We start from the raw sequence: 24196 nt of genomic DNA, 5'->3' as shown, positions 1-24196 counted from the left end.
GGGCAGGCTAGGTCAGAAATGAACCCTATAATTTAGGAAAGTGAATTTCAAAAGATATAAAAAGTTATAGATATGATACTATAAATGGCAGAGCTAAAAAGAGAATATGGTTCAAGCTGGATATAAGGCTTACAAAATGAAATTCTAACAAATAAATTTTTTTAAATATGCCAAGAAAGAAAAGAAAAAGCTAAAGAAACTATAGTGGTTATATCTGATGTTCTCCAATGAAATCAAATATGATTTATCACATTAAAAATGATCACATAATCAAGGAAGAATATAGAAAACTGACAGAAAACATTAAGTACAAGGGCAGGAACACGAAGTTCAAAATGTGCTGAGGCTAAGCTATATTGAGATCCACCAAGTTATTTGATCAGAACACCTATCTACATAGAGATGCATTTCAAACACAAGTTAGGCAACAATTTATAACCAAAACAGTTAACACAGATGTTAACTAAAAAGCATTTGCGGACTGGGATAGTTATCACAGTTTTGCCTTGACTCTTAGTCAAAAAAACATAAACAACTCCTAATACTCAAAATGAAAAATGTAAATACACTGCCTTTTTTGTACATAATTACAGTTCAAATAATCTCATAGTGAATTATTATAATACGGTATATACCGGAGGGTGATGGCTCTTGCCACAGGATCATTACTATGAATCACAGAAAAAATTCTCTTCACAAATTCATCCACATTTAGAATCTTCTCCAAATGTTTCTCACTTTGTTGGGTAACTTTAAGAACACATAGCCTCAGGAAATTATTTCTAGAAAAACCAGAAATAAAATAAATTAGGTCACTTTAGAAAGTAATATTTAATTAGGAACCAAAGCAACACTAATAATATTAAATTTTAGCAACACACAAATATTTTTCAATCTTAACATTATTTGTTTAATTACTAAAAGAGTTAAAGTCTGTACTTTAGGTGGACATTAAGCATAAGCAGTGAGCTATGCTACGGTCTTGCTGCAAGACACCAAAATGGCAGTGACACAAGGAGAAGACCTAGAGCAGAACTAAATCTCCTCAAACTATATTATAACCAAGGCCAGGAAATCAGACGGTCTTTCTCTTCTCTTGGGCTTATTCCACAACTTCTTTTCTCCTTCCAGTGTGGTATTGTGTGCATATGAGCACGAGTGCATGGAGAATGGCAGAAAGCAGCAGAAGATGGAATGGTCGGGGGAGAAAAAGCAAATAGGCATGTATTCAGTGCTTACATGTTTCAGGTACTTCACAGACATGCATCTCATGCTAAAAAATAAATTATTAAATTAAATCAGAAACTTCTCAAAAACAATCTGTACAAAGACACAGATTTTCCTGAAGTACACAGTAAAATATTAAGGTTGTCTTAATTTTATTCTGTTCTCCAAAGAAATAAGTATTGTCTAAATTATACTCTTCATTTTGCTTTAAATGTCATTAAATCTCACACTGATGTGCTGCACACAGTCATGTGTGTCCACTAATGGTAACTAACCAGGTGGAAGTCCTAAAAGGCAAAAAGAAAAAGACCACAATATAAAACAAGAAATATGAACAAAGTACTTTAGGACATCGAGAATTTAAAAAGACTTACCCAACTCTGAAAACATCAGCTAACTTTAGGAATGCAGAATTGATAAGAATAGGGAATGGATACTTCTGAAAAAGTCTGGGAAAGCGAACAACTGCTTCACACTGTTCACCAAGTTTGCCAGATCTCAGGCCTATGGAAAAAAAAAAAGCACAGAGAGGGAAGAACAGTTTGCATATTTGTGGCTACAAAGCAAAAATAGCAAATATAATTTACTAGATAGTAAAGAAATAATCATTCTTAAGAAGCAGGTAAAGTATAATTCATTACCCTTTTAAAAGTAAAAATGGTATATTGAAATAGTAATCTGGAAATCGCTACTTTTAGATACATAATAATGAAAAAAAATTTTTTAAAGGTAAGAGTTAAGAATATTCAAAGCCATAAAATAAATCTCAACACATTTAAAAGGACTGAAATCATACAACATATGTTTTCTGACCACATGGAATTAAATTAGAAATAAGAAAAAAAAAAAGCACGTTTAACCCATAGGTGGCTCATGCTTGTAATCTCAACACTTTGGAAGGCTGGGAAAAGAAGGACTGCTTGAGCTCAGGAGTTCATGACCAGCCTGAACAACATGGTAAGACCTCATCTCTTAAAAAAAAAAAAAAAAAAAAAATCCAAATGTGGTTGTGTGTGCCTGTGGACCCAGCTACTGAGGAGGCTGAGGTGGACGAATCACTTGAGCCTGGGAGGTTGAAGCTGCAGTGAGCTGTGATTGTGTCACGGTGCTCCAGCCTGGGCAGCAGTGCAAGACCCCATCTCAAAAAAAGTTTTTTAATAACAAATAAATAAATAACCCACAGCTGAAAGAAGAAATTAGAAAAATATTTTGAACTGAATGAAAATAAAAGCACAATCTATGGGATGCAACTAGAGTAGTGCTTCAAGGAACATTTATAACATTGAAGGTTTATATTAAGAAAGAAGAAAGTTCTCAAATCAATGATCTAACAAAGGTACCAACATAATTCAATGTGGAAACAATAATCTTTGAAACATGTGATTCTGGAAAAACTAGATAAGCATAAGCAAAAAGAATCAACCTCCACCCTTAACTTGCATCATACACAAAAATTAACTCAAAATGAACCACAGACCTCAGTGTAAGAGCTAAAATTATAAACTATGTAGAAGAAGACATAAAGACAATTTTTATGAGCTTAGGTTAGGCAAAGAATTCTTAGATAAAACAAAAGGCATAAACCATAAAATAAAAAAGTGCTAAGTTAAATTCCATCAAAATTTAAAACTTCTGCTCTTCAAAAGACACTGTTAAGAAGATGAAAAGACAACCACATGCTGAAAGAAAACATTACAAAACACATATGTGATAAAGGACTTCATCCACAGTTGTTGTAATTCCATAATACAAACCAACTTTTTAAATGGACAAGAATTGAAATTTCATTGAGGAAGAAATATGCATGGCAAATATAAGCACATGAACAGATGCTCAACAGTGTCATCAGGGAAATGACAATTTAAAACTCCAATAAGATACCATTACACATTCACTAGAATGGCAAAAACTTTAAAAAGACCAACAATGTCAAGTGCTAATGAGGATATGGGATAACTATAACTCTCATACCTTGTTAGTGGGAATGTAAAACTGTACAGCTCTTTTGACAACCCTCTGGCTCTTTCCTTTACTTTTCATTTTTCTTTTATTTTAGATTCAGGGGGTACATGTGCAAGTTTGCTAATGGGTATACTGTGAGACGCTGAAGTCTGGGGTACGAATGATCCCATTACCCAGGTAGTGAGCATAGTACCCAATAAGCAGTTTTTCAACTCCTCCCCTCTCCCTCCCTTCCTCCCTACTTTTAAGAGTCCCCAGTGTCTACTGTTCCTCTCTTTATGTCCATGTGTACCCAATGCTTAGCTCCCACTTATAAGTGAGAACCTACAGTATTTGGTTTTCTGTTCCTACATTAATCTGCTTAGGGTAATGGCCTCCAGCTGCATCCATGTTGCTGCAAAAGACATGTTTTCATTCTTTTTTATGGCTGCATAGTATTCCATGGTGTATATGTACCATGTTTTCTTTATCCAATCCATGATTGACAGGCATCTAGGTTGATTCCACATCTTTGCTATTGTTAACAGTGCTGGGATAAACATATAAGTACATGTGTCTTTTGGGCAGAATGATTTATTTTCCTTGGGGTATATATCCAGTAATGGGATTACTGGGTTGAATGGCAGTTCTAAGTTCTTTGAGAAATCTCCAAACTGCTTTCTACACTGGCTGAACTAATTTATATTCCCACCAACAGTGTATATATAAGCATTCCCTTTTCTTCACAGCCTCACAGCATGTTATTTTTTGACTTTTCAATAATAGCCATTTTGACTGGTGTGAGATGGTATCTTACTATGGTTTTAATTTACATTTCTCTGATGATTACTGAAGCTGAGCATTTTTTTCATGTTTGTTGACTGCTTGTATGTCTTCTTTTGAGAATGCTTTTTCATGTCCTTTGCCCACTTTTTAATAGGGTTATTTGGTTTTTGCTTGTTGAGTTAAGTTCCTTATAGACTCTAGATATTACACCTTTGTCACATGCATAGTTTGCAAATATTTTCTCCCATTCTGTAGGCTGTTTACTCTGTTGATAGTTTCTTTTGCTGTGCAGATGCTCTTCTGCTTAATTAGGTCCCACTTGTCCATTTTTGGTTTTGTCGCAATTGCTTTTGAGGATTTAGTCACAAATTCTTTCCCAATGCTGATTTTCTTCTAGGATTCTTACAGTTTGAGGTCTTACATTTGAATATTTAATCCACCTTGAGTTAATTTTTGTATATGGTGAAAGGTAGGGGTCCAGTTTCATTCTTCTGCATAGGACTAGCCAGCTATCCCTGTACCATTTATTGCATAGGGAGTCCTTTTCCCATTGCTTATTTTTATCGACTTTGTTGAAGATCAGATGGCTGCAGGTGTGCAGCTTTATCTCTGGGTTCTCTATTCTGCTGTCTATGTGACTGTGTGTGTACCAGTACCATGCTGTTTTGGTTACTGTGGCCTTACAAAATAGTTTGAAATTGGGTAATGTGATGCCTTCAGTTTTGTTAGTTTGCTTAGGATTGGTTTGGCTATTTACGCTCTTTTTTGGTTCCATATGAATTTTAGAAGAGTTTTTTTTTCCTAATTCTGTGAAAAATCATGTTGATAGTTTGATAGTAATAGCACTCTGTAGATTGCTTTGGCAGTTTGGCCATTTTAATGATATTGATTCTTCCAATCCATGAGCATGGAATGTTTTTCCATTTGCGTCACCTAAGATTCCTTTTGGTAGTGTTTTGTAGTTCTCCTTGTAGAGATCTTTCACCTCCTTGGTTAGATGTATTCCTAGGCATTTTATTTTTTGTTTGGTCTTTCTTAATGCAGGTAAACATACTATATACATAGCAATGCTACTTTCAGCTATTTATCCAAACGAAATGAAAACATATGTCCACACAAAGATCTGTATGCAAATATTCACAGCAGCTTTATTCATTAATAGCCCCAAACTGGAAACACATATGTTAATCAACTAGTGAATGAATAAACAAATTGTGGTATATCCATACAATGAACTACTACTCAGCAATAAAAAAGGAACCAGTTACTGATGCATACAACAAAGGTGGATCTCTGTTGTGCAGCTTTGAAATGATTACAAACACATAGTCTGCTATTGTGAGTGAAATTTTCTGCTGTGATAAGAACATGGAGTGTAATCTCCCTCCCTGATGACATGGCTCCTAGCATTGAAAATCTTGTTGTCATCATGGATCTCCAGTGTTGGTCTGATCATCTCTCCAGAGAACATCTCATAGAAAGGTACACCTCAAACTTCAATTAGACTACATTCACAGAGGCCTGTTTCCATCCTAAATGCGCAACTAGACTTTACTAATTTGACTCTAAATGAAACTAGTATTCACTCACATGTGGTTTCTGGACTTTGTCTATCAAATGTGTTCCCTGTGAGATATGTTCTTGTTATTCTCCCTCTCTAAACATTGTGAAAAAGGCAGGGAAAATTCTTTCTGTATGGTAATAAACTGCGTGATTTGTGAAATCATACCTTATTTTAACCACAGAAAACAATCTCAAAATCATTATGCTGAGTAAAAGAAGCCAGACCTGAAGGACTACACTTAACTTACTGTATGATTCTATTTTATATGACATTCTGGAAGAGGCAAAACTATAGGGACAAAAAACAGATTGGTGGTAGCCAGGAGCTAGAGAGAGGGAACTGACTGCACAGGGGCACGAGGAAAGTTTTTGGGGTAAAGGAAATATTCTATGTCTTGACTATGGTCATGGTTTCATGACTGCATACATTTGGTGAATTTTATCTGATACACATTATACCTCACTAAATCTGATTTTTAAACAATTAAAAAAAAACCCAACCAAGAAAAAAGAGTTAATATTCAATTTTCTAAAAAATGCATTAAGAATTTGCCCTTTCTTATGCCCTTTTAAGGTTGATGTGGTGCTTTAAGAAGCTAACATAGAAGGATAAAGTAAGTCTCTACAAAACCCAGAGAAGAGACTGGAAAACTCCTCTCTGGATCCTGCCTGGAGTCACAGCTGTACCAGGAAAAAAAAAAAAAAAAAAAATTCACTAAGAATGAATACCTTGGTAAGGATTTAACAGCATCAATTTCAAATGTCTCTGTTTAGTATTTTACCAGTCACAAAATGCTGATTATATCCTCACAGGAATAAGTATCTTAGAATATCTCTGTCCAGTAACCTTTGATTATTCTTAAAAAAAACAACAAAGGAGGCCAGGCACAGTGGCTCATGCCTGTAATCCCAGCACTTTGGGAGGCCGAGGCTGGCAGATCACCTGAGGCCAGGAGTTCAAGACCAGCCTGGGCAACATGGTAAAACCCTGTTTAAATACAAAAATTGGCCCAGCGTGATGGCAGGCACCTGTAATCACAGCTACTAGGGAGGCTGAGTCATGAGATTTGCTTGAACTCGGGAGGCGGAGGTTGCAGTGAGCCAATATCACGCCACTGCACTCCAGCCTGGGTGACAGAGACCCTGTCTCCAAAAAAAACAAAAAGACAAAGGAAATCTGAAGGCTTTTCCTAATTGCCACAATGTTTCATACAAAAGACAACCACAAAGTAAAACTGCATAGGTGATTTCTATCATTTACTAATGGGTGATGTTCCGTAATGCACTCATGTTAGTTATTCAGTACTTAGAACATTATTTCCTCATAGGAAAATAATAGCACTATCAGCACTCACAGTACTCTGGAACCTAATAACCATTTATAATAAATGTTTCTATGGGAAAATTAATTAACATTTCTAACTGAGATAGAACACATCCCTCCTTCATCTGCTCCCTCCTCCCCTTCACCCTCTTACACACACAAAGAACTGCCTCTGAAGCTCTAGAAATCCTTTTCCTATCAAACACAATGCCAAAAGGGATAATTCTAAGTAGCCGGCAGTGTGGCTCATGTAGCCTTAAAGGCTCTTCTAAAAGCCTGATATGAAAAACGGGTCAAGGGACACACAGGGCAGAGAAGGGGAAAGACATAGCTGAGGATGGAGGTGAGAGGAACAGAGAAGGAACAGAGATGTGTGCTTACGTATATGTGTTGGCAAAGGGGTTGAAAAAATCCACAGTAATTGGATTGTTTCATTTTCTTCTCACTGTCAGTAGCTGAGTTAGATACAAAGGATGGTAAAGTTCTGTTTGTAATGAATTAACCTTGGCTGAGATGAAAAAGGCATAGTAGGAAACAGCCTATGTACAGGTAGTCTCCTTGACAGAATATAATCATGTTTTATCTTCCCTTGAAAAACAGAACCAAAGACCATATTGATTTGTTTAAACATGCTGATTTAAAATGTAACAAAGATTATTTTGAATGAAGCGAGAGAATGTTTTGATTTATCTAATATCATCAAACTTTTTTCTCTGAGATAAAGTAGACTCTCATTCCTCTGTAACAACGCCACGGGGTAAATGAACTAAAGAATATTAAATCTCTTCTGTATTTTCTGATGTAAGAGCCCTCCTTAGGAAAGAGGTAGTGAGAATTCAGGCTGGCTCCGAAGGATAGGAGCTAAGGTGAAAAAGAAGGAAAAAGTGCTTTAAAGGCCTATTACTTAGCAACAGCCCTGGGTTGGGGTAGTATGGTACTCATCTTGCTTGCTCTAGGCCAATTTTGTAAGCACTGGAAAACAGGAGCTCAGCACATTCCAGTTCTAGTCTAAGAGGGGCTAGACATTTTATTTGTATTGCTTGCTACAGGAAGAATGCCCTGGTCATAAGACCACTAACCATAAGAATACTACTGTAAGCCCAGAGATAAGATTAAGAAGGAGGGATGTGATTGCTATACCTATATTTTATTTTGTATTCTTCCACCAAAAAAAAAAAACAAAAACAAGAACAGATCTCTCTTCCTTTTCTGTGCCTGGACTTAAACAGTGCTTAACTCAGTTGCAACATGCACGTAGACCAGGGGAACTAAAATAGGCTGTAAAATCATTTATTCATTCAAAATTCATTTGGCAGTAGTAAAGCATTCATTATTCTAACATTATTTCGCACTTAAAATGTGCAGAGCTTTTTGCCAGGCTAGTGGTTTTCAGCTTGGTTCTGCATCAGCAATATCTGTTAAGTTTTTGAAAAATATCTATGCTATGGGTTTTACTCCAAACCTACTAAATATATGGGGCAGAGTCCCAGGCATCTGTTTAACTACTTTGAAAAGGTTGGCACCGAGATTCCTTTTTTTTTTTCTTGAGACAGTCTCACTCTGTCGCCCAGGCTGGAGTGCAGTGGCGCAATCTCAGCTCACTGCAACCTCCGCCCCCCGGGTTCAAGTGATTCTTGTGACTCAGCCTGCCGAGTAGCTGGGATTATAGGCGTGCACCATCACACCTGGCTAAGTTTTATATTTTTAGTAGAGACAGGATTTCACCATGTTGGCCAGGCCAATCTCAAACTCCCAACCTCAGGTGATCCTCCCGCCTCAGCCTCCCAAAGTACTAGGATTCCAGGCGTGAGCCACTGCGCCCAGCCAGCACCTAGATTCTGAAGTTAACTTCTGCCACTTGATAACTTATTTAACTAGCCTGCCCACACTGATTATACTGGAGTTAGAAAACTACTAGGCTGCTGAATTTGGTCCTCAGAAAGCTTTTATCTGGCACAATGTTTTTAAAGGTTTTGAACACGCTGTCAAGTTTTACAAATCATACTTCACATAAAACCCCAGGATCTCTGGTTTTAGAAAAGTAAAAGATCTAAAATCTTACTGAAGAAGGTAGAAGTGTCTGACCAAAGAAACATAGTAGTACTGCAGAAACATTACAGTACTGCAGGTCCATGTTGAAGGTCAGTGTGGATTTGGCTCCCATTTATGATGATAGCCATGTACCCCACTGTATGACTTTCTGCAGCAATTTTTGACTGCCTTTGGGGATACATGAGTAGAATGGAACCTTGGATGTGAATTTAAAGTACTGGTAAGAAAGTAAATGAAGTTAATAAAATGAAGGACCATGAAATCTAAGCTGAACAAAGAAGTAAAACAGGTACAGAAATGTAGAGAGGTGAAATACCGAGGTCTGAATGAAAATAAAGACTAGCCAAAATAGCAGTTAATCATAATGATAATGATGATACACATGAAGTGCTTATTCTGTGCCAGTCACTTTAAGCACTTTACATGTATTAAAGTCTCACTAAAAATCACATAAATTAGGTACCATTATTTTCCCCATTTGAAAGGTGAGGAAACAGGCACAGACCAGCTAAGCAATTTGCGTAAGAAACAACAATGTTGACAAATGAGAGAGTTGGGATTCAAATTCTGGCAATGTGGCTCCAGAGGCTATAGTGCTAACCACTATGCTAAAATGCATCTCTAGCAAGCAACTAGAAAGAAAGAGATTAAGATTCAAGAATGAGACATTTAAATTAGTGATTAAATGGTGGAATTCTGAGGTGATGAATTCTAGGGAATTAGGGGAATACCATAAATTATGGTAAACTTGGGGTTTGGGATACACATTAATCAAGTTTTCAAAACAGCACAAATCTCCAAGTAGCATCTATCAGCAGTTCTTAGCTGCAAGCAACAGAAGCTAACTCTGGCTTATGAGGCAGAAAATGAGTTTATTAAAAGCTTAAGAAACATTTTTAAGGCTAAATTTCTAGGAACACCTAATACCACACTACCCAACCAACTGGATGGAGGAACCCTGTCTTTGATAGGAAACACCAGATGCAACAATTAGCTCTGCTGTCATCTAGGAATATCGTAGCCATTGTTGTTGCTGCTGTAAGCTAGAAATACTGCTGCTGCCATGGCAGAACTGTGAGTGGACACTTCAACTCTTCCTTCTTGCATCTCTAACTTCTAAATCAGACAGTGTGAAGGAGGTGTGTCTGACTGGCAGAGCCTAAGTCAGATCCTGCACTCTTGCAAGGGAAACTAGGAAATAAGTTTTTGCTTCTACCTTGGTAAGACAAGGTTCATGATATGGGACATTCCTTAAGCATAAAAAGAGTGTTCAAAATATATTAAACAACCATCAACATAACTAACATCCACTACAAAGAACACCACAAATAAAGCATTACCAAACAAACACAATTTAGGACAATTTGTGACATACATTTGCTTTAGCTAAGAGATGAGGATGACTCAAAATTGAACCATAACACGAACATATCTTAAAATCTATACATTAATAAAAGGTGTGTGGGGGGACATGGGTAGAAATATGAACACAAGCATACAACCCACAGCTTAAAAAATTGATGGCAAAGCCCATTTTTATATTTAAAAAGCAGAAATAGAAACAAGTAAAATGACAGTGAAAACTAATGATGCATTAATAAGGCAGCATCCATCCCCCAAATTTCAGAAAATGTCTGTAAACGTACATGGCAAGATGTATGCAACGTCATCCAGTATGCACATGAGAATACTAATCTAGAATTCTAAACAAATTTGAGTTTATGAATACCAACTTCTAGGAATATTTAATAACCCACTTTGCAAATTCCAAGACAGTAAATCTTAGTTACATATAAGAATGAGTCTGTGGGTTTCAGTAAAAACTTGAATTTTTGGATTAGTTCATAGCCCATCAAGGAATTACCAACCAGGCTGCTGGTTTTTATGTTGCATTAAGTTGCCCAGAGTCTCACCTTAGCTTCAATTCTACGTGATTTTTTTTTTTTTCTTGAGATGGAGTTTCATTCTTGTCGCTCAGGCTGGAGTGCAATGGCATGATCTCAGCTCACTGCAACCTCTGCCTCCTGGGTTCAAGTGACTCTCCTGTCTCAGCCTCCTGAGCAGCTGGGATTACATACAGGTGCCTGCCACCACCCCCGGCTAATTTTTGTATTTTTAGTACAGATGGGATTTCACCATCTTGGGCAGGCTGGTCTCGAACTCCTGACCTCAGGTGATCCGCCCGCCTCGGCCTCCCAAAGTGCTGGGATGACAGGTGTGAGTCACTGCGCCCGGCCTAATTCTACATGATTTTATAGGTCCGCTTCTCAACACTCTCAGACTAAGTGTGGTCTGGCAGCAGAGATTCTCAGGAGAAAGAATTTGACTCAGTGTGGGTCACATGCCTACTTCTGAATCAATCAGTTATGGTATGGAATTAGTCACCTGGAACAAATCTGGCTGCTGAGGCCTTTCTCTTGAGGAGGGCCTATGAAGATACTTCCCCAAAGGCCTCATATTTGTTTACTGAAACACCAACGACATCTGAGCCATATCGATAATGTAAAAGCAATCTGTGGTCTTTCTTGACAAACTTTTTTGATGGTCTGAGAATTCAGGTATTTTGGAATACAGGTGAGGTGACAGCGTCTAAGGGGGAAATCAGAGTGTAGAGACAGTTGTCCTGATTCACATCATTTCTGTATTTCATAACTAAATTTTTCATTAAGCACACCATCAAGTTTTTTCACACAGCATTAAATTCACCAGCACCTCTAGTAACAAATCTATCCTCTATATTTCCTCCTTTCCCATTGCATCAGCTGCAAGAAAGGGAATGAGTCACTGCTCTCTTCCCCATTGCTTTCAACTCATCCTTTCCAAGGTCAACATTGCAGAAGGCAGATAGGCTGAATAATATCATTTAAGAGACTCCTCTTTTCCCAGGGGGAAGGAGATCTTGCATAAGTTTTCCCAACTCATCAGGATAACCTTCCATCAGCTGATCTAAAAATGTTTAGACTAAGAAATTATATTAGTGAAAAAGTTACACTAATTTTTGTGAGATGCATCCTTTATATTGCCAATTATGTATAGTAATGATCATATCATGAAATGTGTCAGATAAACATAAGCTGTAATGTATTTGATTATGACGCTTAACTCTGCTTGTGTATGCTCAGTCTTACAGAAGCTCAGGCAGCATGGCCATCAGCCTACAACTTTCAATGCCTTCCCATTGCACTCTGCACAAAATCCAACTTCTTGTCCTGACTAACGGCACCACATTTGATCTAGCATTGTCCATCTCCTTACATTTGTATGCAATCTCCTTAAAGATGTCTTGTTTGCCAATATAGCCCCTAGTCTGAGTATAGAGCCTGAGACAATGCAGGTGGTCAGTAAATATCTGTTGAGTAAATGAATGGCTATCACATGAAGGATGATCTTCCTGTTACTAACTACATCCTAAAGTAATGGAATTGAGTCAGCTTCAAAATAGTATTCACTTATTCCTATAGAGATCAGAAACAATCAGCTTACTGCCAATGCTTGCTCAAAAGGCTCAGGATAAAGTACAACAGTTATAAATATATAACAGGTTATGAATGGCAGCATTTCCTGAGTGTTTCTAAGGACACCAGTGCCACAAAATATTTCTTTAAAATAGCGTTCAAAGGTTACATCTTATGCCTGTCTACTCATCTCCATTTGGATGTCTAAGAGACATCTCAAATTTAACATGACCCAAACTGATTTGATTTCAGTAAACAACAATACATACATCCTCCCAGTAGCTCATACCAAAAACCTCTAAGTTTTCTTGACCACTTACTCTTATATCCTCATCTAATCCATTAGCAAATCTTGTTGGCTCTACCTTGAAAGTATATCCAGAATCTCAGCACTTCACACATTTTCAGTGTCACCACCTTGGTCTAAGCCACTATTTTCTTTTCCCTGGATTGTTATAGTTGCCTTCTCATTGGTCTCCCTACTTGGGTCCCTGACCCTCCCCACTTCAGTCTATTCTCAACACAGTAGCCAGACTGATACTTTTCAAAGGAAAGTCAGATCATGTCACACACCTGCTGAAAATCCTCCATGGTTTCCTTTCTCACTCAGAATGAAAGCCAGTCCTTTTGATGGCTTGCATGGCCCTACCTGAACGGGACTCTGGTTATCTTTCTTTTTTTTTTTCTTTTTGAGACAGTCTTGCTCTGTCGCCCAGGCTGGAGTGCAGTGGTGTGATCTCGGCTCACTGGAAGCCCCGCCTCCCAGGTTCACGCCATTCTCCTGCCTCAGCCTCCCAAGTAGCTGGAACTACAGGTGCCCACCACCACGCCTGGCTAATTTTTTGTATTTTGTTTAGTAGAGACAGGGTTTCACCATGTTAGCCAGGATGGTCTCGATCTCCTGACTTCGTGATCCGCCCGCCTCAGCCTCCCAAAGTGCTGGGATTACAGGCGTGAACCACCACGCCTGACTGACTCTGGTTATCTTTCTATACTCATTGCCTATTACTTTGCTCCAGATAACTGCATGCAAAGGAGGCTTCTACCTCAGGGCCTTTGTACTTGCTGTTCTTCCACTTGATTGAGGAGGTCTTTCTTGCCTATCCTTCATAAAATAAGAAATCAACTCCAGCCCCAGATCAGTTTTCTCCAGTCCCTTTCATTGCTTCATTTTCCTTTATAATATGTATCACTAACTGTCACGTTTGCTATATTTGCTGAGTGTCTGCAACTGCTGTCTAGAATGTAAGCTCTATAGGGGCAGGAGTTTTGTCTCATTAACTGCCATGTTCCTAGTACAAAGCCTGATCAAATAAGTCATGTGTCTGAGTGTGCATGCTGAGGTGGGGGAGATATTTCAGAAACAGTATTCCTTGGAGTTTGGGAACGAAAAAAAGAGTTGGAACTTGTAGCCTTCTGACCTTTAGCTCACAAAACAGAAATACTTTAACAGGTACAAGATGAAATGACTCAATATTTAAAATACTCAACTATATTCTACACGAAACTGGCTATAACTTAATTTCCTAACAGCTTTAAAAGTTACTACAGATGAGATGAAAAAGAACAAGTCATCTTTCTGAGCCTGAGATTCATCTGTAAAATACTCACGCCAGGCATTGCTGGGAGGAGTGAAAATGATCACTTACTCTGTGTCTAAGATTGACACCTGATTTCTTTCCTACAGATATAAAATATTTTCATTTCAACTCTTCTTTAAAAAGGAAAAATTGTGGTTTTTTTCTTACAACTGCAAAATTTGAGGAATTAAACCATTCTAGACTCCTCTTCAGTGCCCCATCTTTATCCCTGTTCCACAACCACTATCCTACTGTCAGCATGAGACAAGCTCAGCTGCACCAGAATGGTAGAAAATGTCCTTAGAACTTGTAGGGATATTAGATATTATCCTGACCTGTAACTTTCACTGAGGAATAAGAAAGAAATGTATCAGAATGAGGAGGAAAGTGTTTGAAAAACACATTTAAGGCCGGGCGCGGTGGCTCATGCCTGTAAATCCCAGCACTTTGGAAGGCCGAGGCGGACGGATCACCTGAGGTCAGGAGTTGGAGACCAGCCTGGCCAACATGGTGAAACCCCGTCTATACTAAAAATACAAAAATTGGCCGGGCGTGGTGGCGGGCGCCTGTAATTCCAGCTACTCGGGAGGCTGAGGCAGGAGAACCGTTTGAACCCGGGAGGCGGAGGTTGCAGTGAGCCGAGATGGCGCCACTGCACTCTAGCCTGGGCAACAGAGCAACACTCTGTCTCCAAAAAAAAAAGAAAAACACATTTAGTATTATAGTTTTTTTTTTTTTCCAGAGGAGAAAACCCCTAAAGATTTGGTAAGAGAAAGAAAAGTTCAACATAATTTTCTTGGTTGATGGGGGTGCACTAAAGATACTGAGACTCAACCAAAAGAATATCCCATTAGGGGGCTGTGAAATTTTTGTGTTTATCAAAATAAGGTAAAAGCTTTTTTAAGAGCCTGAGAAACTCTTATTTAGACTAACCCACTAAAAATATTCAGTTTAAAAAACAAACAGAAAAAGAGTCCCAAAAAAGTTAATAGACATGTCCAACTCAGAAAACTGGGAAGTGGCTCAAATCCTTCTGAGTTCTAGTCCAGTTCTCCAACATTATATATTGGCTACAATTAATCAAGATTTAATTGTATACCAGCTGCCGAAATGTTTCCTGTACAATAAAAATCCTTAATATGAAATAAAGGTTTCATATTACTAGTCGAGTTCTTTACTAACAAATTTCCGACCTTGCCTCCCATATCCACATCTAAGAAGGGAGGTATATCTCTTCAGCATTTACTAAATGCTTCTTTTGCATACCATTAAGTCACTTAATACAATTCTGCCGGCTCAATGGTACTGTACCCACTTTGCAGACGACAAACCGAGGCTAGATGAAGTTAATCATAAAATTAGCGGCATTGAAATTTAACTCAGTGTAACCCCAAAGCTCCTTCTACACCAAGCTGCTCCCTGTACGGAAACAGAACTCCTGGAACTTGTCCGCAGAGAATGAGCAGGGCCCTTGCTTTTTTATGGTCTTGGCCAGGTTTAGCCTGCCTTGTAACCCGCAGGTAACAGAGCTATGGAAATCAAATGAATCGCTGTCAAGTCGGTGCAAGATTACTATTCAGCACATTTCATGAAGACCTGGTCTCAACTGAACAGACTGAAAACCAATTTCACAATTTCTTTGCAGTGTCTCTTAGAAACTAGCCACTGTCACTGCTTAGAAAATCGGGGGACTGCTCCCTCAAGTGGTCAAAACGGGCCTCTCACTAGAGCTCGCTACTTGTTTAGCCGGTATAAGGCCAGTCACACAATCCTGCAAATTTCCCGCAACCTCCCGAAGGGGTCAAAGCCCACGCCCCAGCAAAAGCACAGGCGCTCCCCGCCCAGCGAAGATATGCGCATGCGCCTATCCGTCTTCTCCCAAAGCAACCACCACCTGGTGGCGCCACTTCCCCCCACGCTTGTTTCACCCATTCAGCCCTCTCTTTCGAATACCTTTGTCCAATTCCATAAGGGCAGAGTTGGCATCCAGTTCCTGTTCGCCATAGCCGGCATCTGCCAGGAAAGACTTAGTTGAGTTTGACGCCATGACCCGAATAGTTACTCGACTAGCCTGGTCAGAAAGATTGCAAACTCTACCCCAGGACCGCCATCTTCCCCCACCGCCTTCTTGCTGGTTTTTCTTCCGCGCGCTGTCAAGCCCTGTTACGCATGCGCCCTGGTCACCCCGCGGTTTGTCCGCGCCTCGGCTACCCCCTGCGCAGGCGCTCAAGGAGCTCTTGGACTCCAGGTTCCCGCGGCTGGGCGAAAAGGAGGCGGGGATCCGAAGGGGGAAATGACTCTGAGGCGCCCGGACGTCGCTCGGAAGCCAATCAGAGAGCGTGACGTCAGTTTGGCGCGGAGTTTGGCGGCCGGGGCTTACAGTGGCGGGAGTTGGAGGCGATAACGATTTGTGTTGTGAGAGGCGCAAGCTGCGATTTCTGCTGAACTTGGAGGCATTTCTACGACTTTTCTCTCAGCTGAGCCTTTTCCTCCGACCCTGATGCTCTTCAATTCGGTGCTCCGCCAGCCCCAGCTTGGCGTCCTGAGAAATGGTGAGTAACGGTCCCAACCGCTGCTCGGAGCTGGCGGAATTCATTTTCCCCGAAACACACGCCACCTCCGACCAGGGCCGACTCCAATTCTGAACTCAGCTTCTGAGTTCTCCCATGGCAAGGGTAAATTAGTGTTAGCAGGGACTACTAAAGAAAGCTGTACTTTCATCCCCTCGGGACACTTGTAATCGTAATCGGGCTTTTAAAATCGTAACGTAGGCAGGGACGTCGAAATAACTGCCTTCCAAGGCCCCTTACAGCTTACATCTCCATTGCGCGTTAACGGGAAAATGCATGCATTTGTGTGTATATGTTTCCCTCAACAGTTATTTGAGATGCTCAAAACTCCTAATCATTGATTAATTCATTCGTTTGTTGTGGAATCTTAGTGAGCCCAGCTATGTGCTATAGGTATATACCAGTGAATATGACCCGCTGTTAAGGAACTCAGTCAAGCAGAGAAGACAGGATATCTGCTTCTAACAGGAACAAAATCTTATTTTCCCCGTTTACTACACGGTCATAAAAATTTAAATTATAGAGTGAAAGATGCCTGTAACCACATCCGCCAGAGATGACCTCTGTTAATAGATTGAAGTATATTATTCCAGATGTTTTCGACGCTAGAGGTAATACCTATTATTTTCAGAAATCGGATCAAAATGTCCAGTTTTTTCACTTTAATGGTATAAGTTGAACGTATTCCCATGTTAATACGTAGAAATCTAACTTATATTCTTACGCTAAAACATTGGCAGTAAGAGATTTGAGGTTAGATTTGGATGTCATCAACTTAAACTTTTTGGTAAGTTTCAGATAAGGGAGCTAAACTACCCAGACTAACCTTGGACAGAAATAAAATCTCACTCATGTGAAGGTCGACTATAGCCAGAGGTTCTTTTTCCCCTTGAAACTATGTGGAAAACGAACCTGAGAAGGGAATTTTTATATTCAGGGATGAGTCTAGGAAAATAATATTGAGAAAGAGACTGAGAAGTAGTCCCTCAACTTCCTGCTAGCAGTCTGAAACTTTATACCATCCTTATTTATTTCCCTCTTAGATAATCTTTGTAATTATACTTAAATGCTCCTCTTTCTGTCTCTCCTGGGACCTTGTTTGAGTAACTTCTTTGTCCTCTGTTTAAGAGTGACAGTACGCAGTGACTAAGAGCTCTGTCTTTGAAGTTAAACTGCCTGGGTTTTATTATACCTCCACACCTTACTATATGTGTGTCCTGGGGGAGCTATTCAGCCTCTATTTTGTGACAGATTTTCTCCTAATTCTCCATGTGTTTACCTTTCCCTTCCCTCTTTCCTATTCTCAAGTACTCATTCGTTGTTACATAATAGTCACTGAAATTCATTCGTTATTATATGAAATCTATAGAATCATCTCCTTTCCTCTTCAGTGTTGGTGTTCCATCCTTGACCCCTTTTCTTCTTCTACCTACTCCTTTGGATGATCGCAGCCACAACCAGGGCTTCTTCCACTTCTACATACATACAACCTTCTGTTACTTATATAGTAAGTCCTCACTTAATGTCTAGATAGGCTCTTGGAAACTGTGACTTTAGGGAAAACAGTGTATAACTAAACTAACTCTACCATAGGCTACTTGATATAAATAAGAATTGTTTCAGTGGCATATTTTGGTCACACAAACACCACCGAACTTCTAAAGAAAGACTCAAAGCACTTTTAATATTAAATGTTGAAATAATTGTGTGCTATACATATATTTGATAATAATAAAAACAGGTGAGATAATTATCCAAGTTTTGGTGTATCAGCGAGTGACCTCGGTCATAGTGGCGGTGGGCTAAATCAAGGAATAAGTGTTTGCAAAGTGAAAATTGGAAGGAGCACCTCCTACCACCACCCAGTTCAAAAACAATCACAAATATGGCAGCTCACTGAGCCCTTTCATACCAAATCGTTTATTGTCATTCATTTGTATGATTATTGTAAAGTTTACCCATTTTTATTTTACAATTATTTGTATTCATTCATTTTCTGACACACTTATTCCAGCTCAGGGCTGTGGGTGCCCGGAGCCTATCCTGGCAGCTCATGGTACAAGGTGGAAACCAGCTCTAGACTAGACACTATTTCATCACAGGAAGCACTCACACACACTCATTGTCTACTGGGACCATGTAGACACACCAGTGAACCTAACATACACATACATCTTTGGCATGTGGGAGGAAACCAGAGTACCTGGAGAAAACCCCTATGAACATGGGAAGAGCATGTACAAACTCCACACAGCCAATGGCCTCAAACAGGAATTGATTTTTTCCTCATGAACAGTATAACGAAATGACATTGTACAAAATTATGTTATTGGAAGACTTCCTGTACCTGAGATTCATTTCTATAAAAGCTATGTGGGTTGATTATCACCTAGACGGTCAATCCCACAAGCATCTCAAACTCAAATACCCAAAACTGAACTCAGCTTTTCCCCCAAACCTGCAATATTACCAATTTTAGGGAGTGGCCTCATTATTTAAACCTGCCAGAAACCTGAGTCAATTAAAGAGTTCTTCATCTTCCTCACAGTTACACATTCAAAACATTTCGTTAAAATCTCTTGAATCCATCCTCTCTTCTTTATCTGTTATGATTATGCATCTTTACTGTATGCTGGATGTGTTCTATTTTTACCATTCCATTTCCCTAGGTTGGGCCCTAATGCCTTCTTGTCTGGATTGTAAGAAGTCTCCCAGATGGCCTCCGAGTTTGTCTGTCTTCAGTTTATTCTCCACATTGCTGCTAATGATCCTTCTAAAATGGAAATCTGATTACTCTTCTGTGTATTTTTAAATTGATATCTAAAAGTTTTTATTATAAACTTAAACAAATGCAAAGAATATAATTTCTGACCATGTTGGGAATATTGACATTTTAAAAATAAAAATGCTATATCACTCCTTTAAGTGTATCTAATATAATTTAAATACTATAGTGATTTGATAATCACATCATCCATTTTTTAGAAAAATACAAACAAACTCCTCTTTATCTGCTGGACATTCCATATAGCTGCTTTTTCCTCTTGAATTTATTTCCATTTCATTTCTCCTACAGAATTTCTCCTAATGTAATTTAATTTTATGCTTGAAAAGCTCTTTTACTGATCACTCTGTCATACCCTTCTGTGTCAAAAAAATGTGTTTAAATTGCTGTTTTCTGTCATAAGCCTCCAAGTATTAAAACTTCTTTATGGATTGAATTTTCAATTCAATTATTAGTACTATATGATTGATTAAAACAATATAGATTACCAATTTTGATAATTATTAACCAAAAGTAAAATTTTATTGGAAGTACATGCTTTTAAAGAGATGAATTTGGGTGTTTATGGTCCCTTTATTGAAGGAATTATTTAATTATCTCTTAGTTAAGGTTCCACCAGTTTATTTGTTTTTATTTAAAAATATTTGATACCCAAAAGTTTTTATTCTTTGGATCAGTGCAAGGTTTAAGATTGGGGCACGGGAATGCCTTTCTTTTATAAAGTGGAAGAAAGGAAGTGATGAAGGGAAAGGGAAAAAGTGGTACCTCAACCTTCTCAGAGACATCAGGTTTTTCAGACAGGTGAGTTTTAGAAATGCGTATATAGTCATCCAATTGCTTATAAATGGAGATAACATTTTGAGAAATGCATCATTAGGTGATTTTATCATTGTGCAAACATCACAGAGTATAAACACAAAGCTAGATAGTGTAACTACTACACACCGAAGCTATATATTTTTCCTAGGCTATAAACCTGTGTAGCATATTACTGTATTGAATACCGTAGGCAACTGTAACACAATGGTAAGTATTTGTGTATTTAAACATAGAAAAGGTTCAGTAAAAATAGGATATAAAAGATAAAAAATGGTACACCTGTGGAGGGTGCTTACTATGAATGGGAGCTTGCAGGACTGGGGGTTGCTGTGAGTGAATCAGTGAGTGAGTAGTCAGTCAGCACGAAGACCTGGGACATTATACTACTGTAGACTTTATAAACACTCTATACTTAGGCTGCATTAAATTGATTAAAAAATACTTTCTTCAATAATAAATTAACCTTAGCTTAAACTTACAAACATCTTAAATTTTTTAACTTTTTGACCCTTGTGGTAACAGGTAGCATAAAGCACAGACACAATGTATAATTGTACAAAATATTTTATTTCTTCATATTCTTATTCTATAAGTTTTTTTATTTTAAATGTTTTTCTTTTCTTAACTTTTCAAACCTTTTGTTAAAAACTAAGACACAATAGGAATTTTTAAGCTCCATTATAATCTTGTAAGACTACCATTGTGTATGCGGTCTGTCTTTGGCCAAAATGCCATTACATGGCATATGACTGTATATCGTAGTTGAGTACAGTAGTACCTCCTTATCCTTGAAGGATACGTTCCAAGACCCAACCCTATGTATGCTGTGTTTTTTACTATACAGACACATACCTATGATTAAGTTTAGGCACAGTAAGAGATTAACAATAACTAATAATAACATAGAACAATTATAACGATATTCTGTAATAAAAGTTATGTGAAGGTGGCCTCTCGGAATATCTCACTGTACTATACTTGCCCTTCTCATGATGATGTGAGATGATATAATACCTACAACATGAAGAGATGAAGTGAGATGAATGACGTAGGCAGGCACTGTGATATAACATTAGGCTACTACTTCCAACTATGTGACAGACAAAGCAGCTTCCATGTGATATAACATTAGGCTACTACTCCCAACTATGTGACAGATAAAGCAGCTAAGTGACTAAAGAGCAGGTAACATATATGGCACTGATACTCTGGACACAGGGATGATTCATATCCTGGACAGGTCAGGGTAGGACAGTGTGAAATTTTCTTGCCACTCAAAATGGCACACAATTTAAAACATGAATTGTTTATTTCTGGAATTTTCAGTTTAATAGTTTCAGACCATCGTTGACTATAGGCAACTGAAACCACAAAAAGCGAAACCACGGGTGAGGGGTAACTACTGTATCTGGAAATTGAGTCTCTGAAAACTCTCATGTTCTTGTATACTACTTGGAATATGTGCATGTAACTCCAGGGGCTTAAGTTGTACAATGAGGAAATAATAGCTTTTTCCAAATGTGTTGTGGAGGAAAGCATTACAGTTTCATGTTGATAACACAATAAGGATCCAAAAGTAGCTTTGGGTGGTTCATCAGTGAAGTGTGTATTGCAGGGATTGCATAAGTAGAGGGGTAGGCAAGGACCAATCACTCACCATTTATTGGTGTTTGGATGTTAATTGTAGACAATGAGGCAGAGTTAAAGAGTCATTGTTTAATTGTAAAAAATTGTAGGTTTTTTGGAGTGTATCATCTTCATTTCAACCAAGTTGTTAAAAAGTCCCTTTTGAGTTTTTATTTTGCAGTTGATTTTTTTTAATTCCAAAACGTGTATATATACATAACCTTTGAACAGAGGCTTTTGTTTTTACACACTTATTCCGTAGGTTAATACTTGTGACCTCAACATAACTATTGCATTTTTGGGGGGTGGGGGTGGGACAGAGTGTCGCTGTGTTGCCCAGGCTGGAGTGCAGTGGCGAGGTCTCAGCTCGCGGCACGCTCCGCCTCCCGGGTTCACTCCATTCTCCTGCCTCAGCCTCCGAGTAGCTGGGACTACAGGGGCCTGCCACCATGCCTGGCTAATTTTTTTTTTTATGTATTTTTAGTAGAGACGGGGTTTCACCGTGTTAGCCAGGATGGTCTCGATCTCCTGACCTCGTGGTCCGCCTGCCTCAGCCTCCCGAAGTGCTGGGATTACAGGTGTGAGAGACCACGCCCGGCCTATTGCATTCTTTTAATGGTCTTTAACAGCTCCTTTACAATGATATCTGATGTTGAAATTATGACGTGATGGCCCCAGAACTAATTAAATTTGGATTAAATTTCTTTGGTGCCCTTCTGTTGATTCCTTCAGATTATGTCTATGAACATCCAAATGTAGATTTGTCTGAGGTTATGTCAGGCTAAGATGTATTCTCCACATAGTACTTTTGATGGAAAGTGAGGATTCAGAGTACCCTAAAATGTGAGTTTGTTAATTATTTAAGATGCTTTCAATAGATTGTAAACTCAGTGTTTCCTCCAATGCTTATTGAACATTTGGTTTTCAGTAATTACTTGTTGAATGAATGTTTATTTTATATATTTAAAATGTCTTGATCACAAATCAGTATAATAAAAACAAATCTCTGAAGATGTCTTTACTATGTAGGAGCATAGTGCACATTAGATCTCTGACCCAAGCAGAATAAACTTTTCTTCTACCCTGAGTCTCTTGTTCTCTGTTCTAAATTCAGTGAAAATTTACCCATCTTTCAAGACCTCCTGTAAAGACTCCCTGACCCACTACCACTAGCCAGGGCTAACTAAATGTTTTCTAGGGGTAGGTACATAACATTTCACTTTACAATTTCTCTAATATAATTTAAGATACTATAATTGCTGCTATTAACATTTTAGATTCCTACAATTTCAGCACTAAAGGAAAAAGGAAGTAAATTTGGTGAATATGTTACTGGCTATAGTAACTGCATTAACATATATTATTTTCTTTGGCTCTTTGACCATTGGATTTTGTATGATGTTCTGGAATAAGAATTTAATTGAAGGGGATAGCAGTTTTAATGGAATGCTTTTGTGGTTGTCTCTTTGGTAGGAGAAGGGGGAAGATCTTTCTTAATATGCAAAGGCCTCTTGTTTCTTCTAATCTCAATGTACTAGTGAGAGTCTCCATTTTAGATAGTAAGCCCAAAGCTATACCTCCCCAGAAGTTGGAAGTGCTCTTTCATTTTTTCCTTAGGACTCCTTAATGAAATAACAGAAATGGTGTCTTCCATAGATATTAATAGTAAGTGGATCTATGTTAATATCTAAAGTTTCTTAAGGACAAATATTTACCTCTGAATTTGTTAAAAATGCTGAAATGTGATGCTGTATTGAAATTCTATAAGGAATTGTCTTGTTTTAGGATGGTCTTCACAATACCCTCTTCAATCGCTTCTGACTGGTTATCAGTGCAGTGGTAATGATGAACACACTTCTTATGGAGAAACAGGAGTCCCAGTTCCTCCTTTTGGATGTACCTTCTCTTCTGGTAAGAGAATTACTATCTAGGCAAGGCTTGGACAGAAATGATCTATTTCACACTTATAGGGAAAATATACTAGAGTATTTCCCTTTCAAAGAAAAATAAATTAGGTGGATGTTAGAGTTTTTGTAAAAACTGTTGTCTTCTGATTTATAAAATAGACTTTTCTTAATCTCTATACATCATTAGCATAACTATATTTCCTCTAAAGCATAGGACTATTATAGCACTATTTTTAAAAAATCAATATAAGGAAAGGGTTGCAAAGGTTCAGCTACTATGAAAACTGTTTTATCCAGTAGATACATACCCTTTGATCTGGTTGAATGTATCTTTCTGTGACTCATTGGGGAATATATGAACAGAAATAGAAGTACTTCAGCCAGGCTCAGTGGCTCACACCTGAAATCCCAGCACTTTAGGAGGCCAAGGTAGGTCTGGGCACAGTGGCTCACACTTGTAATCCCCGAACTTTGGGAGGCCAAGGCGGGTGGATCACTTGAGGTCAGGAGTTCAAGGCCAGCCTGGCCAACATGGTGAAATCCCGTCTCTACTAAAATTGC

At 38.5% G+C, this 24196-nt stretch overlaps 2 protein-coding genes and 1 non-coding gene across 5 annotated transcripts in view; 2 read left to right on the top strand and 1 right to left on the bottom strand.

Annotated features, from left to right (window-relative positions):
• The window catches only part of INTS7 (integrator complex subunit 7), a 95503-nt gene extending 79306 nt beyond the window's left edge, over positions 1-16197 (bottom strand). The window contains exons 1-3 of the mRNA XM_003814185.6: positions 15882-16197; positions 1602-1731; positions 636-782 (exon numbers count right to left, since the gene is read on the bottom strand). Of these exons, the coding sequence (XP_003814233.1) occupies positions 636-782; positions 1602-1731; positions 15882-15975 (371 nt within the window). The 5' untranslated portion in view covers positions 15976-16197. The remainder of the gene's footprint in view (positions 1-635; positions 783-1601; positions 1732-15881) is intronic.
• Positions 6079-6200, top strand: LOC112438492 (small nucleolar RNA SNORA26). The gene has a single exon (XR_003026911.1). It is a non-coding gene; the product is annotated as a small nucleolar RNA SNORA26 (small nucleolar RNA).
• DTL (denticleless E3 ubiquitin protein ligase homolog) overlaps positions 16168-24196 on the top strand; it is a 67044-nt gene continuing 59015 nt past the window's right edge. The window contains exons 1-2 of one of the 3 annotated variants that reach the window (XM_003814190.5): positions 16168-16480; positions 23514-23639. In XM_003814190.5, the coding sequence (XP_003814238.1) occupies positions 16429-16480; positions 23514-23639 (178 nt within the window). In that variant the 5' untranslated portion in view covers positions 16168-16428. Of the gene's footprint in view, positions 16481-16501; positions 16604-23513; positions 23640-24196 lie in introns of those variants that run through there. The other 2 variants (XM_063597300.1, XM_055108385.1) reach the window with 2 other exon arrangements.

This window comes from Pan paniscus, chromosome 1 (assembly GCF_029289425.2).
Source record: "Pan paniscus chromosome 1, NHGRI_mPanPan1-v2.0_pri, whole genome shotgun sequence".
Lineage (NCBI taxonomy): Eukaryota > Metazoa > Chordata > Mammalia > Primates > Hominidae > Pan > Pan paniscus.
This window is presented reverse-complemented; position numbering and strand designations above follow the sequence as displayed.